General features: G+C 40.0%; 1 protein-coding gene across 1 annotated transcript in view; it reads right to left on the minus strand.

Moving 5' to 3' along the window:
• Positions 1 to 774: 774 nt before the first annotated feature.
• LOC122795939 (chondroitin sulfate proteoglycan 4-like) overlaps positions 775 to 19,186 on the minus strand; it is a 923,439-nt gene continuing 905,027 nt past the window's right edge. Inside the window, exon 10 of the mRNA XM_044064421.1 lies at positions 775 to 5,133. Within this exon, the coding sequence (XP_043920356.1) occupies positions 3,101 to 5,133 (2,033 nt within the window). The 3' untranslated portion in view covers positions 775 to 3,100. The remainder of the gene's footprint in view (positions 5,134 to 19,186) is intronic.

Raw genomic sequence — 19,186 nt, forward strand, 5'->3', positions numbered from 1 at the left:
ACACGCAGCACTTATTATCCTAGCTGTGACAAACTGCACTGGTCATTTCCTGAAGCACATGCAAGAAACAAACCTCTGAGGTTGAATATAACCGTTTTCCCATATACAATTCAAAATGAAGCAGTTTTCCGATGCATAGAGGGTGCTGTTTTCTGTGGTTTAATTTAAGGATGCTCCCTTGAAATTTTTCTTGGAGTTGCAAATCCTTGCCAAGACATCATGAAAAACTGAACCTACAGTGCCTCAGTAGCTAAGTTAGTGTAAAGGCTATTGTATTTCCATGCTTACTGCATTAGCAGGAGTTTCTTAATTCCTAGAACAACATTTTAGTTAGGTCTTGCATGCAGAACACCTCATACTAACATTTAATTTATGTGAGGATATATCAGTGAAACCACAATATAAGGAAGAAGTGTTTATTCCAAACAACTTGTTTTGCTCACCTGGAATGCATTATCACTTGCAACTTTAACATGAGAAATGCAGCCAGAAATGAAATTAACTGTAAAACAACAAAGATTCAGAAAGTGACCAAAAATACACTAATGTTGGCACTGAGTTTGTATTATTCAGTGTTGTGTTTATGCATATTAAATAAAATGCCAAAAGCTGCTTTTCTTGCAGAGCTGAAAATATGTTCTTACAGTTAATGTTTTGACTCACAACTTTAGATCTGGTCAAGAGACTGCAATGTCACACTTAACTGACTGCCAGTAGGCACAAATTATTTAAATTTCATCAGTGGAAATTTCTACAATGTGAATAATACTCATTTTGAATAAGCTGCTAAATCAAAAGTTTCTGATATAACATAGTAGCTCTACAAGGAAAGTTATATTTTCCTTTTAGCGTTGGACTGAAATTATGACTATAACCAACTAATTGGTTTTTCAACCAAATATCATTAGCGGACTAGAGTTCCGCTGTGGCGACCCCTAACCGGGAAAAGCCGAAAGACGCAACAACATGTTAGTGGGCTAAATGGCATTAAAGTTTACTTTATAAACATGGGAGGCACTACTTTAAAGCTTTCTCCAACTAGTACGTATAAAGCATCACTACCTGGCCCATTTTCTTTAAATTGGAAAGCTGGCACATTAATTCATGTAAGAAAATACAGCTCTTAATGTGAACATGCAACCGGGAAAAGCCGAAAGACGCAACAACATGTTAGTGGGCTAAATGGCATTAAAGTTTACTTTATAAACATGGGAGGCACTACTTTAAAGCTTTCTCCAACTAGTACGTATAAAGCATCACTACCTGGCCCATTTTCTTTAAATTGGAAAGCTGGCACATTAATTCATGTAAGAAAATACAGCTCTTAATGTGAACATGCAACTGTAAACCCTATGCTGAACTGTTATCATTGTTCAAGTTACCTGAAAATAGTTAATTATCTGTTTTCTGCTTACTTGGGGGTTAGGGGTCACTTTTTGACTCCTATCATGGATTCTTGTGTTGCAGTAGCAACACAATCCTGCCCATGTTTCTGGCTGATATAAGACAAAAATTATGATAAGGGCATATCACAGTTGTATCTACTTGTATATTGCAGGCATGTGATGCTGATTATCACAACAAAATCACAGAAGATTTAACATATGCCATTAAGTTCTCAAACTGTTTTTTTTTTTTCTTACTTGGGTTTGGAGACTACTTTTTTTCTTTCCTATCATTGATTATTGTGTTGCAGCACCAAAACTGACTTGCCCAAGTTTTTGGTCTAAGACAAAAAATTATGACAAGAACATCTCACAGTAGTTGTATCCATTTGTATATCTCAGACTTTTGTTGTGGATGTCCACAACAAAATCCTGGAAAGGTTAACATGAGCACTGCATTCTCAAACTTTTAATCCATACCTTACACAAAGTTGTTATGTCATCTATGTCATCAGAATTCAGAATGTGGGACATTCTCCACTGCATTTTGTTTGTGGTGTTCCACAAAGATCAGTCTGCTCCCATATTTGGTGGATGCAGCACACCAGATTATGTGCAGTTTCTGTAGTGATGAACATGGCTAAACATATGATACTCTAATGTAATATCCTTGGGAATAATTCCCAAGGGGTTGTCATTGTATTTTTGAGACCTGATAGTGCAAGTCCTGTAACTCTGTGGAATAAGTATGGTCTGGGAAAATAAATACAACGTCCAAAACTGCTGTATCTTGGAGTACTGCACCTTTTCCAAGGTGTAGCGATACAGGAGTTTTATATGTACAAGTTGCAGGGTTGTGGAGAGGTACTGACAGAGATAAGCTTTTTAAACAGTTACAATAACAAAATAAATATACTGAAGCAGTAACTGACAATACTGCAGACGGTCACCATCATTATAATATTTGCTGCCACTATAACACTCTATGTCAAAACATCATCAATATATCACATAATGGTTTTACTATAGTGAAAAAAAAATGATTCAGTAGCAGATGTGCAAGTCACACAAACAAAAAGATGGACTATTCGGATACTGCTGTCTGCAGCCATATTTCATAAAAGTCTGCCCTGAGGGAACCTCAAAATGTCTTGGTGCAGATACTTATGGAAACAGTATGATGCATCAGTGTGTAAAATGCAAAGTTGTGTCCACAGGCCACAAAAGAAAACGTTATACTTTGACATAATACTGAAACATACTAACAATAACAAATACATCAAAGGCAACGAGAACAGCAATATTTTTCTCAAAATAATGAACAGCATCCGACAGCAGCTACAACAGATTGTGCAGTCACCACATTAAAAATATCACATGTCAAAGAAACCTGAGTTAGCATTACTGTTGTTCACAGGCTGAATGTTTAAAAGCACTGACTTTGGTATCAAGTATTTCTCAGCACCACCACTAAGCAGCCATCATATCTACTTGCACTGCCTGCTGTTATGTCTACCTTTTTCTAGTCCCAGTATCTTTCAGAGACACTTGATAGTGTAAGACTTGGCCAACATTTACTGGACAGTATGTAGTATGCCGCTTTCTCTAACAGCTGAGCTGAAGGTCAGTAAGATTCTGACACTGTATAAAGCAAGTATATATCATACTCGAGTGACTGCTTCACACAAACTCACAATAAATATTTTTATCTTAGTTTACACCCAGTATTGATTACGTTTCAGAGTTGGATTAGTTACTCGACAATACTGTAGTATTTCTGGGTCGACTGCAGTCAGGTTATAGAGAGGTGTCACTGCAGCTGAAAAAATACCATCAACTGCTATTTGTTTCTGTTTTACTGCTGTTGGTGGACTGTAAGCATTAATCTCCGCCCTTTTGATCAGTGGAGTTACTGTAACAGATGGTACAACCAAGCTTCTCTCTGCATGATGAAAACTTGGACTACTTGTGACAGGGCTATCAGGCTGAATTACAATCAGGGGTTTACTTTTTGCTGTCTTGCGATATATTATCATGATTCCAATAATTACAAGTATAAGCAGAAGCACTACACCAGCAATCGGAAGGATTACTGACAGGAAACGCATACTGTCCTTAGAAGAAGCGACTGGCTTTATGTTTTCTGGTCTTACAGTAACCTCCTGCACACTCTCAGCTATAGTAACTTCAGGGACAACAAGTGAATGACTCTGGTTGCCCCACCGATTTCGGTTTCGCCATGGTGCTTGAGTAACTAGATCTTCTTGTGTAGTCACTAGCAGCAACTCTTCTACAGCAGTCTGATTGTTCAAAGGCTGTGAACTAGTCGTCAAGGGAATTGCAGTGGTAGACGGTACAACATATGAAGGATCATATGGCACTACTGTGAACAGAAACCTACCATGAGCAGGCTGCACATTATCTGCACTAAGAACAAAAGAAAAGGAGTCATTAAGTGCATCAGGTCCAGTCAGATTGGTACTAGCATTGACTTCAAGTAACACAAGACCTTGTTCAATGTCTTTCTGCGTAAAAACATTTGAGATTTCAACATCTGCATCACGGCGGTACCTTGGACTCTTCAGTCTACTGTAGACAGGTGGGCTGGTTATCTCAAATTTAGGAATACTTCCTGTAAGATTAGCCAGTGAGCTAGCATCCAGCACTTCTTTCCTCAGCTTGTAAACAATACCAGATGGAACTGTTACACCACTTGCAACGCGTACTAATGGCTCTACTGTGATGTTAACTACTTGATTTGTCAAAGAACTTTCAGAAGTAAAGACTGTAAACTCAAAGCTATCCTGGGAGGCAGAAAGATTTGTCATATGGTAAGACAGACTTTCCTGGGCAACAGCTTCTTGATCAAACACAGAAATCTGTTCAGTACCATTCAGTATGTAACCTGATGCAGGAGGCCTGGTAATACGATATTTAACACTGGTGTTTCTCTTGTTAGTTTCAGCTGCCAAGTTAAAGGCAGTAATAGCTATACAAGTCTGACCCTGCTGAAGCACTAAATCAGTCAGGTTAATGAAACTTATTACGATGGGTATTATCTCCAAGTTAAATAGTTTATATAGAGGACGATGCTTTCCATCAGTTACACTAAAATACAACACACCAGAGTTTGGACTTCCATCCTGAATAAACCATATATGACCACTGTTAATATCAGCTTGAGTAAAGTGCTGGATGGATTCATTAAGGTTGTCATGCATTGCTAAAAATCCATTACTTGGGTTGCTAATTATGGTATACTTAATTTCCTCTGGCGAGTTGTCTAAATCAAAAACTTCCAGGTTTGCAGGTGTAAGCACTGCACTGTGGCCTTGTATGACTCTAAGAGATGGAGCCTTGGTTTTTAATTCTGGGGCCTGGTCATTGACTGGAGTAATGGTTATATTAAACATCTCTTCAATAACATCACTGTCATCCATGGGCTTTGCTGCAGATTTACTCTTTAGGTTTAGCCAAACTGCAAATGTAAAGTTATCAGTGAGAGATTCAGAGTTATCATGCACGTAGGTTATTCCAAACTTATTAATGATATACTGTGAAAAATTTGGCTTCTCCTTGGTAATATTTCGCTCTCCAACTACAATTACTCCATGCTTTGGTAAAGAAGTCACCTGATACCATACTTCATACAGAGAACGCTGTGGAACGGGCAGTTTTAAGATTACATTGGAAGCGTCCAGTTTTGATTTGTTGATCAGCACTTTATCACCCTCTGTAACAAATGCACCTGATGAATGAAATGAAAAAGGCTTTAACGTATTAAAAATAAAGAAGCAAATAGCATTTTATGCAATAATTTTCAATTAATACTTTAACTTGGAAACTTGAGGAATCTTTATAGTGACTTCATAAATATTTAACATGGCGATATAGTATACAGAAGTGTCACTCTTGCCATTTGTGTTTCAGAATAACTTCCATTACATTCTTCTTCTTACAGACACATGCTACAATTAATATAAAACATAGCCTCTGTTTCAGGGGCATATAAAAATCTTACTTCTATTAAAACGTGACTCAGATAAATTAAAACAGTATTTCTGATTAGGATTAACATCAAGATCAGTTTTTCTAAAGTGACTGATTAAACACAAAGACACTCTGTGGGAGTCTTCTCCTCTTTACATAATTTAGTTATTAAGTAGCTAACTAAAATATTTCTGATTCTTTTCATGTCTACTCATACATGGTTGCTTTTCCTGATGGACTAGCATCCTACATTACTTACCATTTTTTGTGAGATGTTCATTCCTGCAATTTATAAAAGAAGCAAGACTGTGATTCACTATGTCAACACGTTATACACAGACTTTGTGGGTGTAAGCCATAAAAATCTGAGATACAAAGCATAATAAGGCATTTGGAGCAAAACAGGATAAAGGAAAAAAATTCAGAAAGTCTTTTTACTGGGAAGTAAACTAACCACACGAAGAGTCAAGGAACAATAAGGAAATATGGGCAGTTACATCTTGCTCTGCCCCCCATTTCAATTTGTTTTTCTTCTCTCCCCTCCGCAGTACTTCAGTTTCTTGCCATCTTCCATAAACATGCGGGTTGAACTGGCTGTACACCTAAACCCATTCACTGAACTGGCTACAGATAAACACACAGATTAGAGTCAAGGCTGAAAACATTGCTCACTTCAAGAAAGCAAGAACAGGACAGAGAAAATCACATGCACGGAAAGGAACTCTTGTTGATCACATCTGTTAGCACTGCACTCTGTTTCAGAGGATTCCTATCATCGGAGTGAAAAGAAGTCGCTAATTACCAAGCAAAACCAGTCCAGTGAAAAAAAAATGAGCCATGCTCCATTATTGTGTTGCTTTCTGTTATTTATCCCAAACAAAAGTACTTGCTATAAACAGCAATGAATTCTCAATAATTTATAAATCAACAAACCAATAAGGTCAAATTTTGTGGCTAAAGTATAAACTAACACTCTGGCTAGACCAGTTGGGCCTTATCACAGGCTTCTAAAAGGTAACAATTAGCACACCAGTCTTTCTGTCCTACTTTCCCTCCTCAGGTATCTGTCCTGTATACTGAAGGATTACTACAATGTCTGTATCTTCTTACTTGCATAATTAATTGGAGATGTTACAGACCCCAATAAAGCCTACATGGTCATTTTTCACCATGTGTGCATCGCTCTGCATTGTGCATACAGCAGCAAAAAGTTTTAGATTCAATAAACTCCATGTAGTGGTGTGCACTCGTGCAAACATGGTAACTTCCATGGCATGCAAATTACAGCATAAGTAGCTGAATTGTATGCTAATGAAACAAACCAATACAGTGGAACGATTCAACAACCTATACAGCAGCCATGCAGACTCTGTGCTCGTGTTGCTCATGTATTCGAAAACTATGGAATGGAGTCTACAGGGAAACAAGAGCAAGTAAAAGTTATTAAATTGTACAGAAATGACCTTAACATGTAACAGAAGACACATTATTACATTATTACACAGGCTAGATGCTACAAAAGTACAGTAACAATAGCAACAATCCTCAAGTGCCATGACATAAATGCAGCTTTGCTCCCCCACTCCAAATAAAGAATATACTTGCAAGTAATGCAGACAGCTAAAATTGTAAACCCAGTGAAATACTATTCGTACCGTCATGTAAGCATATACAATATGTAGCTAACAGAATACAGTCAAATTTTATCAAAAATTGTACTCCTTGCTATAGATATATAGCAAAGTAATACCCTCCCTTGTGTTTACAACATCGGGCTCCCCTTCAGTTTCCCTGCATACACTGTTACCAATCGTGTAGATTCAGGGCTATCAGCATGGTGAAGATGCAAATGAAGTCAAAACTCATTAGAATTGCTGAATCACAAAAAACTGTAATCATGTAGGGATGTTCACTTTATGTAAGCACTTCCACAGTGATTTTTTTTCAATGGATGGTAACAGTGAATGACAATATGGGGGTGTGTGTCAGGTTACACTTACAGAAGTGTATGTGTAGGTCTGTAAAAGGTGAAAGTGCATGTAAGCAGTGCACAACTGACAAGTTCTATTTCACCCTCTTTATTTTTTGTTAAAATATGTCATCTCTGTCCGCTACAAGTTATTTTTTAATTTTTGTCATTGTTTGTGCGATAAAGTGCTTAGCGCAATCACAGGAAACAGAGGAATGAATGGTAGGTATATATATGCTTGACATGCAACTATTCCTCTAGCAGCATGTGTATGTGTAGGGTTGGAGTACAGATGCCCCTGGGTTCTAATACAGGGTGTGCAAACTTTAAATCAGTTTTTGTGCTCCATGGTTGCATGATATCACAGGATAGGAGGAAAGTAATAAAAATATTGCCTGTGTTTACCTTATTTACGCAGAAGTGCACATCACTCACTAATGAGCAGCAACTGAGTTATCACACTTAGTTAAGCAGCAGATGTGTTTCATAGGTGCTAACTACAGCATAGACAAATGATTTTCAGCATAGTGGAGCTATTCAACAAGCTATAAAGCATCCATGTAGCCTTCATTCTGTTTTTTGCTGAATACTTCTATACCATTAGAGTAGAGACAAGGAAATTTTAAAGGGACAAAATGCTAGGGGCTGCTGCAGCTTTGCTCCATATGTATATGCTACAGGATGAAGCCAATGCTGTTAGTGTTGCTGACAATAGGCCTAAGCCGAGAAGTAAAGGTAACATGTACCTAAGAAATTACACCTGCTCTCTAGCATGAAACGAAATTGTAAATTGTTCTTCTCTTCTATCTTGTATCTGTATCTAACCTTTGTAACATGGAGCTTTTCTCTCCGGGCCTCCACTGAAAATGGGCTCCCTGAATCCAGTGGACATTTCAGGTCATCAAACTGGAAATAAATAAATAAATAAAGTAAAGAGTGTTCAGGCCCATTGTAACTTTCCAGATGCTACAAGACCTGGAGATTGTAGAGCACTACAGGGTAGACAGGGACACATTACAAGAACTCTGTGAGCTCTGCTGCTCTCAACTCAAGAGTCAGAGATAACTGAGGGGAACCCATCCCAGTGAAAGCTAAGGTATGTGTAGCCCTTAGAATATTAACTACAGGAACCTTTAATAGACCAATTGGGGACATGATATGTGTGTCACAGGCATCAGCATCCAGGATGCTCCACCAATTCCTGGAAGCTGTGCTCATACATGCCACTGAACATATATGTTTTACCAGTAGTTCTGATGAGAGGCTAGCAATACATAACATTTCTACTGGTTAGCGCACTACCCTAAGTACTGCACGCCATAGATGGCACTCGTGTACACATTAAGGCACCACCTGGTTAGCATGTACCACTCCATCAACTGCCAAGCATATGTAATGCCCAGGAAATTATGCTGAATGTGCATGCTGGCAACCCTGGCAGTTACCATGACTTCTGTATCTGGCACATATCACAACTATACCAGGTGTTTGCTAAGGGGGACATCCCTCAGGGCCATTTACTTGGGGATGCTGGCTATACAGTGGAATCGTGGCTGATGACACCCATCAGAAGTGCACACATAGGCAGAGAAGAATGCCATAGTGAGGCACAGGCTCAAACCAGAAACATCAAAGTGTGTGTCTGGGCTGCTGAAGTCACAGTTCCAGTGCCTAGATACATCTGGTGGAGCCCTGCAGTATAATCCAAGGACATGTAAACAAATCTTCACAATATGTGCTATGCTACACAATCTGATCCTGCAGAAAGAGCTGCAACAGGATCAACAAGGGGAACAGACACACAACCCTCCTCACCAACACCTATGTCACCACAGGCTTAGTCAGAGAAGGACTCGGAGGGGGAACCACCAGCTGCTGTAGCTGGAGGCAGAAGTAGGCATGCTCAATATGCTCTTGCTTTGGCTAAGAGACAATGCATAGCACATTCACTGACCACCTAGGTGCCTACTAACTTTATCCTACTCACATACAAGTATTAAAATTGATGCCAAGCAACTCACTGAAATTTACCTCCCCATGTATTGTCTGTGTACTGCCTGCATCAGACAGAGTCACCCCTGAACTAAAACTGTAAACTGCTGGATTTGCACGGTAAGTCCTGAACCTAGAGTGTATTCTTTAATACTATTACGGCATATCTTTGAATTTCTTAACTTGGTACAGTAATCGGGTAAATACTGTTGGATTTCTAAAGAAACTACTTTAATGTGTGACTGCAGAGCAATGACTTTATTTATATATGCTCCCATTAGTAAATCTTAGGCCTGAGGCATCAATGATTCACAGTCATCTCTCTCAAAAGTACTGATGATCAGTGCATGCCCTCAGTTTAGCACCATATCTTTGTACTATAAATCATTAAAGAGATAAGTTAGAAAGTAATGATACACATTGCAGTTTCTGACTTCACAACCCTTCCCACGATCAAACAATAGGCAGGATGCAGAGCAAGGAGAGTAAAAAGACCCCTGTATCCATGTTTGTGTCATAGCAGTAACTCACCTTTGCTCCCCTCCAAAAGAACAGGCTATGCTTGTTTGTGACAAGAATATCAGAGCTTTGTCCCTCTCAAAACAGCATTGTACCAGTGTTTGTGCGATAACAGTAACTCACCTATGCTATCCCCAAAACAACAACATATGGTTGTGTGTGTCATCCAACCTGGCCTTCAGTTGCTGGCAACTGCATATCATATTACTGTCCCAGTTAATATTTTCACACAGTTTAAGGACAACGATACTGAATGGCTTACACATTGCATGTATCACACTACTGGTCAGATAAGTGATGAATTACCAAGAAACACAGAAATGTAAGACACAGCTGTATATTTGCAAGCATAATCATAACAGGTTGTATGCTCAGTAAGTGCACTATGTCCAAATATAATAATGATAATTAAATGTACAAATAACAGCTGATGGCTTGATAGCAGTGTACATTCTGTTGCAGTTGATTGTGTGAAAAATGACGTCAGTCCTTTGCTGCAAAGCTGTTTCTGTGGCAAAGAGGAAGAAGGCATCCATCCTGTTTTCTGAAGATGCACTGGTGTGAGAGTTTGCTATTATGTTCTAATGTGTATGTCATACACTGGTTTTCCTCATTTTACATATTTCTGCTTTTTTCAATTTCTTATTCCTATTACTTTTACAGGACAACAAATACATTACAGGTTTGGCTGTGCTCATTTGGTTTGCCTGAAGTGTTGCATTGCAGAAACAGGACAAACCAGACCACCTAGGAAGCAGACAGCCATGAATATAAACTGGATATATTCAATTAATGCTCTTGGGCATCGCAAAAACCAGGCTTGGAGTACAGATGGAATTATCAGATGTTTACAATGTGGTTCACGTTAGCACACTACTTACCTATGTGCAAACAGGTGTTCTGTGCATGAGTGTACACTTTGTTCACCATCGTGCAAACCAGCTGCTCTCTGTGCTATGGGACGGTATCTATCATGCTTCATTACTGGTGTTTAGTCTCCATTTCCTTTGTCTGACATAAAACTATATGTGGAAACATTACAAACCAAGGGTCTGATCTAACTATACATCATATATTTACAATACATTCATGTGTTGGTCCACCCCTCCACACCACCAAGCACTACAACACTGGGGACTCAGTACTTTTTCCACACAAATATCAACCACACTACAAAGTATAATATATAATAGTGTGTACTCCATCATGGACAGGGCCAGTTAGTGGTGCTCACAACCTCGCTCTGCTAAACTCAAACATCCAACTATGCTTAATAAAGGTACTTGTTTTGCTACACAGCTAGGCTTCTAAACAGCCTACTGTTATTAGTTATATTAGGCTACTAACCACATATAATTCTATTAAGCTATGTGCCTAGGCAGGCCTTCCAAGCTGTTGTGCACCACATGGCCTGCTGATGTCATCTACTATAAGTGCATCTGCACTCTTGTATAAATCAAACTTGTGTCGTAGTACTGTGTTTTGTAGTCTGTGCACTTAGGCAGGGGTTCAGTTCTCACTGCAGTTGACTGTGTACGTGCATGTCTAGTCAGCAGAGTAGACATGGTATCCTACAATTACTTCGTCGAGGGCAAAGACTGCCAGTATTTTGATACTTGGACAAGCCTACACATCCATTTCATGCAGCCCTCAATACCTATTGTAACCCACAAGGCATGCTGATGTCATCTACCATAAGTTAACCTGCTCTCCCGTGAAAGTCAGATTTGTGCCATGGCACTTGCATTAAGAACTGTGTTCTGTAGTCTGTGTACCTAGACAGGTAGGGATTCTATTCTCACTGCAGTGAACTGTGTGTGTGTGTGTGTGAATGTCTGTTAGCCATTGCTTGACAATATCATGATCCTTTTACACCAGCATGTGGGACACTTATTCTGGCCTCTCAACAGACTCTGCTGATGTTTCTTCCCCAAGGAAAAAATTTGCCGATCCCATAAAAAAAAAAAAAAAAAAAAAAAAAAAAAAGAGGAGTATACAGTCAAAATTAAGTGGGGGGCTTCACATACCCCCAGCTTAAATATACCAACTCCAAGATTCTCTGGGAAAAATTGCTGATCCGTTCTTTCACTGTTTTCAGCTTTTGGACTTTGAAGTTCGATATATCAGCATTTGCTATTTTTAGCATTTGCTGATATGATATAGACCCATGAACAGAACCTGTGAATTGTGCGCTGCTTACTTACATTTCCATCCTTACATGTAACACTTTCTAGATATAAGCTGACATCCCTAGTGGAAATAAGGCAATTATCACTTACAGCTGCAATCCATTAACAATGTATACCATATCAAAAAGGCAACCTTGTAGCTAGGCAAGCTGATGTTAATTCTATATGTCTGGAATATTGAGAACATACATTTTCTTCACAATATCTCTACAGAGAAGTGCTCATTCTCACAAGGTATGGTTCCATTTTGTCACCTACACACTGCATATGCTGGAATATATTTAACAATAATGTGAAACACAGGCTTTTATACTGTTATCTGTATGCATTACTTACAAGTGTACTGATATCATAACAATGTTTTCTTTCCACTTCAGAGGTAGACATGACTGGCAGGCAAGACATTAAAATAAACAGACATGACTACTGTGTGAGAAATATGTAGAAATGTTTCAGGGACAGGTCCTTTAACAGCACTTGTAGCATTTCAAAGATATTTTGTTAGCCAAAAGGATCATTTGTCTGTTCTTTTGTTGGGTTGAGCTAAGGTGAATTAGTGTTATGGCACTAACAAGGATAACTTGCTCTTGTTGCTCCCCTTGTTTTGCATCCTGCCTGTTAGTATTTCACATCTCTAGACTATACTGTTTTACCAGTGGGTAATACTGATTGGCTACCTTTTCTGTTGTATATGTAAACAATATTTTGTAGTTACGTGATACTTATGTGTATTATACGTCCGTTTTCTTTTAGGCTATTTACAATTACGGCACCGAGATGTGTGAATCTGTGTCTAAGACCCTTTACAGATGCTGAAAACAATATAATGATTGATAGTTTTCGGCAACATGGTGCTTTCCACATACAAAGGGGAAGGCAAGATATGGGCCACAGGCTCGTAATATGGCAACAAATTGTTGCTGATATGAATCTCATTGATGGTCATGGCAATACCTATGAAAAGATGTGCCACAGGGCCACTGATATGATCACCACTGCAAGAAGAAGAGCAGCTGCAGTAGGCCATGACCTTTTGGTTAAAAGTACAGGCCCTGCTAGGGAACCACCACTGACCCCAAATAAGCAGTTCCTAGCTGACTTAAGGACCAAGCAAAGCTCAGAGGAAACTGAAGTCCACCAAATGCTGGATGTGGGAGCTAGCATGATGGACATACCAACCACATCCCAAGAGGAGTTTCCAGGTTATCTGAACTGTTGAATACTATTGCATATTTAGTGAGTTTAAATGAATAAGCTAATTCTGTGTCACATGTATTTATTTTGCTGGGGGGATTGAAGATTGCTACTATTATAAGCTTAGCTTGGAGTTGTCAGCCATGTTTTTGTTTAAATGCTTGTCTACTGCAGCTATAAAGGGACAAATGTATTACCCCGTGTTACAGTTGACTGTGATGCTGTTGACCTTACCTCTTGCTTAAGTTATTTCAGGACCATCAGGCCTCCAGGAAAGCTTGCCTTCTGCAGTTAGTAAGCCAAAAAGTTTGATGTCAGTACTGCTGATCATTTTAAACAAATACTGCAGTGTGAGAGTTTGATCTCAAACGTGTTGTGTGTACTGCTGGACTGGCTGTAATAGTGGCAGCAATGATAATTTGTTAGCATATATTGCACTATAATAGTGCCAGTATTAATGTATACCTGTGTGTCTTTTTCTTTTATCACAGGTGATTCTTACAGTGGAACTATGGGCATGTGCCACCTGATGTCAGTGTAGTAGCAGTCTGATGATGATGACCAAACTGAGGCACAGCTGGCGGGTGCAGAGGTTGAATCTGACATAGAGGTTGACGTACAGTCATTCCCTGCATTAACACTGGACACATCCAGTATGCCTACGCCAACCCAGTCCACAAATCTTGGAAAGGTGGAGGATGAGGACATTGATCGGGAAGTGTGGCTACTGTGGCTTTCATGCCTGTTGAGTCTGGCTGTAGCCAAAGTGTGAGGTGCCATGCAGGAGAATGTATAGGGGTGCTTGGATGGGGCCTGCTGTCCCTTCTCCACCTGGTGCAGGTGTCACTTCCTGTGCCATTCAATGTAGGTTTAAGGCCAATATGGAGGCATAGGCACATTCCCATAGGTGCTCCAGACAAATGCTGAGGATTGCGTATGTAGCACAGTCTGACATGTGTGACTGCCTCCACTGTGTTTCCAATTCACTGGATCAGATGAATAGCATATTGGAACAAACAGTGTCTGTAATGGGATGCTGGGAGGGGAGCGGCATCCTCGTAAGTGTGGGTCAGACACATCATCTGCTATCAGTCAACGTGGCAGTACCTGATCACGCTTCCATAGTGGTAGTACTTCCACTGCCACATCAGTAACTGTGCTGTCCATACAAAGACATGGCAGGCCATAGGTCGAGGTCATGGGCATTCCAGTGAAGGCACCTCATCCAGCAGACAGCAGTCACACTCAGGTAGCAGCACTGCATCTGAGCGTGGCCCTGGACATCAACATGCTAGTGCAACTCCTGGCAGAACCAGTTCTCAGGTTTGGGGACAGTAACGATGAACTGCCACTTCTATCATGCATGGCTCACTCCTGTCCAACACAACAACACACAGAGATAGCACTCAGCTTTAGATGTGTTCATGCACGTGCGCACACACACACGCGCGCGCGCGCACACACACACACACACACACACACAATTTCACCTGGAGGACCCCTACAGACACACACAACAGTTATTCATTTTCGATATCTGCCTATTTGTTATTTTTTTCCAAATGTCTGCCTTCTTACTCACACACACTCACCAACCTTTTGTGTCAGCCTAGGCTTCCTGTCCCCCCCCCCACCCAACACACACACACAAAACACCCTGTGCAAGTGATAACTGTGCCATATCTCTGTGTTCTACCTTCCTGAATCAGGGATAGAAAATCTGTGTCTGATGCTCAGGGTGCACTCAGTGATTACTATACCTGCATTTGTGCTGGAAAACTGCTTACCGTACCTATGACTTATATTGGCCTTGGAAATGTAGAGAGCTGAGAGCATCCAAATGTCACAGCTTTATAGTGAATGCTGTTGTAAGGGTTGTGAATTCAGAAACTGCAATGTGTATCATCTCTTTCTAACTTCTTTCTGTAATGACCACCACACAACACCCTGTTCAAGTGATAACTGTGCTATAGCCCTGTCCTGTTTTCTATGTTTTGGATTCGGGAGACAAAAGCTTAGTGGCTGATGCTCGGGGTGTATAGTTAACTTTCTACTTAGTATATCTGCATTTGTAGTGTTTAACTGGTTATTGTACATTTAACTTATATTGGCCTTGGAAAATTCGATAGATGATTGCATCAATATGTCAGAATTTTATCTCTTGTGAGGGCTGTGAAGTAAGAAAACTTTATCTCTTGTGAGGGCTGTGAAGTAAGAAACTGCAATGTGTATAAAAACTTTCTAACATATCTCTTACAGGATTTTCCAGTCCAAACGTATGCTGCACATCACAGGTCACGGCATGATATTCGGAGCTTAAGATTGTGTGTTAGCATGGCATTTGCTTTTCCCTTTCTTTAGTTTTCTTCATTTAAATTTGTTTTGGTCACTGTTTGTGTGATGCACCTCTTGGCGCAAACACTGGAAGTGGAGAACCTGTACCAAAAAAATAGTAAAATAGGGGATGTCATGTAACTAGTCCATTAGAAGTCTATTGCTGCTGTGTGGACTGGGGTGGTCTTCAGACTTGCTGAAAACACACACACACAATGACCTGTACATCTAATAAACCTGAAATTGCACAGCTAGCTAATGTTGCTCACCACTGCGCACTCCTGAGCACCATGATTGCATTATGGTAAGCATCTCTCAACATTTTCAAACACTGTGCGCTCACCCAGTAAGCACGCGATAAATGAAATTGGCAGCAAAATATCAGGACACAAAAATGCAACTGTCGGGAAAACCTCATTCTACATTGGGTTTGATCTCTGGTAGGCATGGCAGGTGTTTGCGGTGAGGGAGTGGGCTTCCGAGCTCAGAGGTGGGGTATCCAGCAGTCCAAAGTAGAGGGACTATTCAGGCTCAGAATACAAATCTGAAGCATGGGCTAGTGTTGCCAGAGCTGTGACCAGTGATACAGGTATCCCCCACATTGGTGATCAATGTTGATACCATTGCAAACACCTCTGGAAGAGGAAGAAGGATACCCCCGACCATTGCATCAGGAAATATAGGACTGGGGACAACCCACAGATGTATCAATTACAGTGACTACTTGTAAGAGTTAAAAGCTGAATATAGTCAAGACTGGTATTCATAATGGTATGTTCAGTTCTGTTTTTTCCACAGCTGCCACGGAGAGAGCTTTGAAAGTGAGGACCCATGTCACCAGATTGGCAAGGATGAAAGAAGCATGTGGTATGTATGCATCAAAAAAGAACTGTTATTGTAGTAGTAAAAGTTAAAGACTGCTTTTTTTGTATTTAACACAGTTGTATCAAATTAGCATGCGTATCTCAACTGTAAAAGGAAAATATGCAAGCATTAGTCTGTGGGCCAAAATGACAGTACGGTATTAGAGAGTAGTCAGAGGTTGTGGGTTCAAAAACCACATTTCTAAACTAAACAATACTGCTAAATTTTCATCAGTGTTGCAAAGCAACTTCAGAACTCTATACCAGTGGCACAAATGGACTGCTGTAAACTGTGATCAGTATAATATGGACACTCGTATGTGTAATATATGGACACATCAAGGATTGCTTACTGCAACCTGTAGTATAGTGTGCAACTGTTATGAGCTTGATAGTCTTAAAAGTAAAATAGCCATTTTTAGGAGTTGGTAGTCTTAAAAGTAAAGCTAAAAGAACAGAGTCCAATAACTGTATTTATGTATGTCACATATGAAGTTACTACTGTTTGTCCTCTCATCCGAAACCTTATTTTGTCTTTTTTTTTAAATTTTTTTTAAATGCTTTTTCCCCATGGCACAGTGGGGTAGGCCTGTCTAACAGGATCATTCTGCCCCTACTCCACCAGCTACAGCACCAAAGCCCAGTACATCTGGGACACAACCTGGCAGCACCCACTCTGCTGCCCCTGCACTACCTGGGCCCTTAGGTAGTTCGGCCCTGCAGGAAAGCCCAGTGGTTCCCTCCAGAAGCAGTGGCGGAGGTGGTGATTTTATCACCAAACTGCCAGTGTTGGTGTGTAGGATTGTGCACTGCACTGTTGGTGCACATCTATGCTGGATGGAGAGATTGCTCTCCATCACTGTACTTAACTCATTACATCTGAGTGACACCTCCAGGTGCATCTGCAGTTAGCTTCTAGACGTCAAACACTGCTTGTTCATATTTGCATCAATAATTCCAAAACCATGCTATGTAGAAGGTTTTAAAAGATTTTGTCTTAAAGCTTACACAATGCAAACTCAACTACATTAATATTTAACCTCTGTGTAGTGCAGGTAAATATATATTAACTTGTTTTTAAGATACTAGTTTATATAGATATAATTTTCACATTTTTCTAAATAACTCAATAACCAGGTAACACTTATCCTCATATGAAAGCTCTCAGTTAGATGAATACAATGCTGCTGACAGTATGTGTATAACTTGAGTAGTTGCTGAGATATTGTAAGCTGTTTACAAAATATTATAGATGTAATAGTTACTGTGTTTACTGTGACTTATAAACTTTGGTTTAAGACCTAGAACCTAAAAAATGCTACCGCTATAAAAAATAGTTTGTGCTGAAGACTTTGCCATTTATACTTCTTTCATAACCACTATGGTTCCAGACATATGGACATTTTTTGAAATGTGAGGACATAATTTGATTCTGTCAATAGGCTTAGGCTCTGTCCATTGGAAGTTACAGTGCCAACTTCTTGAGTGAATGAGTTAATAACATAAGAAGGAGATGCAGACATCAGACACTGCAGCCATCAGCACAGTGAGGTGACAGTGGTGACAGTCCAGTGGGTAAGGACTTGATTCTGTCACCCAGCTTGACATCCATGAGTTCTTGATGTCCCCAATCTCACCCTTACCATGTCCTTTACCATCCCTGTCTCTTGTCTTTAATGTCCTTTCAGTCTGCTTCCTCACCTACCCAACTTACCTGACCCAGACATACCTATATCCCTTCCCCAACATTCCTCTCTCACAAGAAAAAGGGCACCTGCCCCCCCCCCCCCCCAAATCATCCCATACATAGCTCTCCATTTCAAACACGTTTTCCTGACACACTTGATTTGGTCCAAAGGGCTAAACAACATGATTGAGTTATGATCACCCCTCTATCTGGAGGTGACATTACAAAGTCATATAATATTCTGCCTGCATATATGATAATTTTTTAGTGTTGCAGAATTGGATAGCTATGGTTCTTTCCTACCTCCCTCCTGCCCTGCTTTCACTCTGATTTCCTCCCTGCTTGCTCACCATTTCACCACTTTCCTATCTTCCCCATTTATTTTCTTTAAAATAATTATTGCACAGTGCTGTTCGTTGCTCACCAATGGGCAGTGGTTATGAAAAAGCAGCTAAAAGTATTAGACAAAGCTGTATTTGTACAGACTAAGGCATGCTTACTTTCTTTACAGTTGAGATACACATGCTCAATTTGATACAACTATACTGAATACCAAATCAGCTGTCTTTTAACTTTTAATGCTACAATAACAGTACTGTTCTGATACATACACACATGCTTCTCTCATCCTTACCAATCTTATGCTTGGGTCCTCACATTCAAAGCTCTTTCTATGGCAGCTGTGGAAAAAAACAGAACAGAACAGAACAGAATAACATTATGAATACCACTGTAATTGATACTTACACATATGTGAAGTGTCCCAGTCCTAAATTTCCCAATCAAATGGTCAAGGGTATCCCTCTTCCTCCTCCTGAGGTTGTCTAAATGGTGTCGACATTGATCAGTAGTGTGGAGGATACCTGTAGCACTGGTCAAAGCCCTGGAAACCCTATCTCATGCTTCAGATTTGTATTCTGAGCCTGAATAGTCCCTCTGCAATAACCATGGCCCATGATGCTTATCTAGGAGTCCAACAAACACTTTGGAGTCCTGGACACCCCACCCATGACTTCAGAAGCACGATCCCTCCTCACAAACATGAATACTAGAGACCATGCCCA

This window comes from Protopterus annectens, chromosome 2.part2 (assembly GCF_019279795.1).
Source record: "Protopterus annectens isolate FY-2018-M chromosome 2.part2, PAN1.0, whole genome shotgun sequence".
In the NCBI taxonomy this organism is placed as follows: domain Eukaryota; kingdom Metazoa; phylum Chordata; order Ceratodontiformes; family Protopteridae; genus Protopterus; species Protopterus annectens.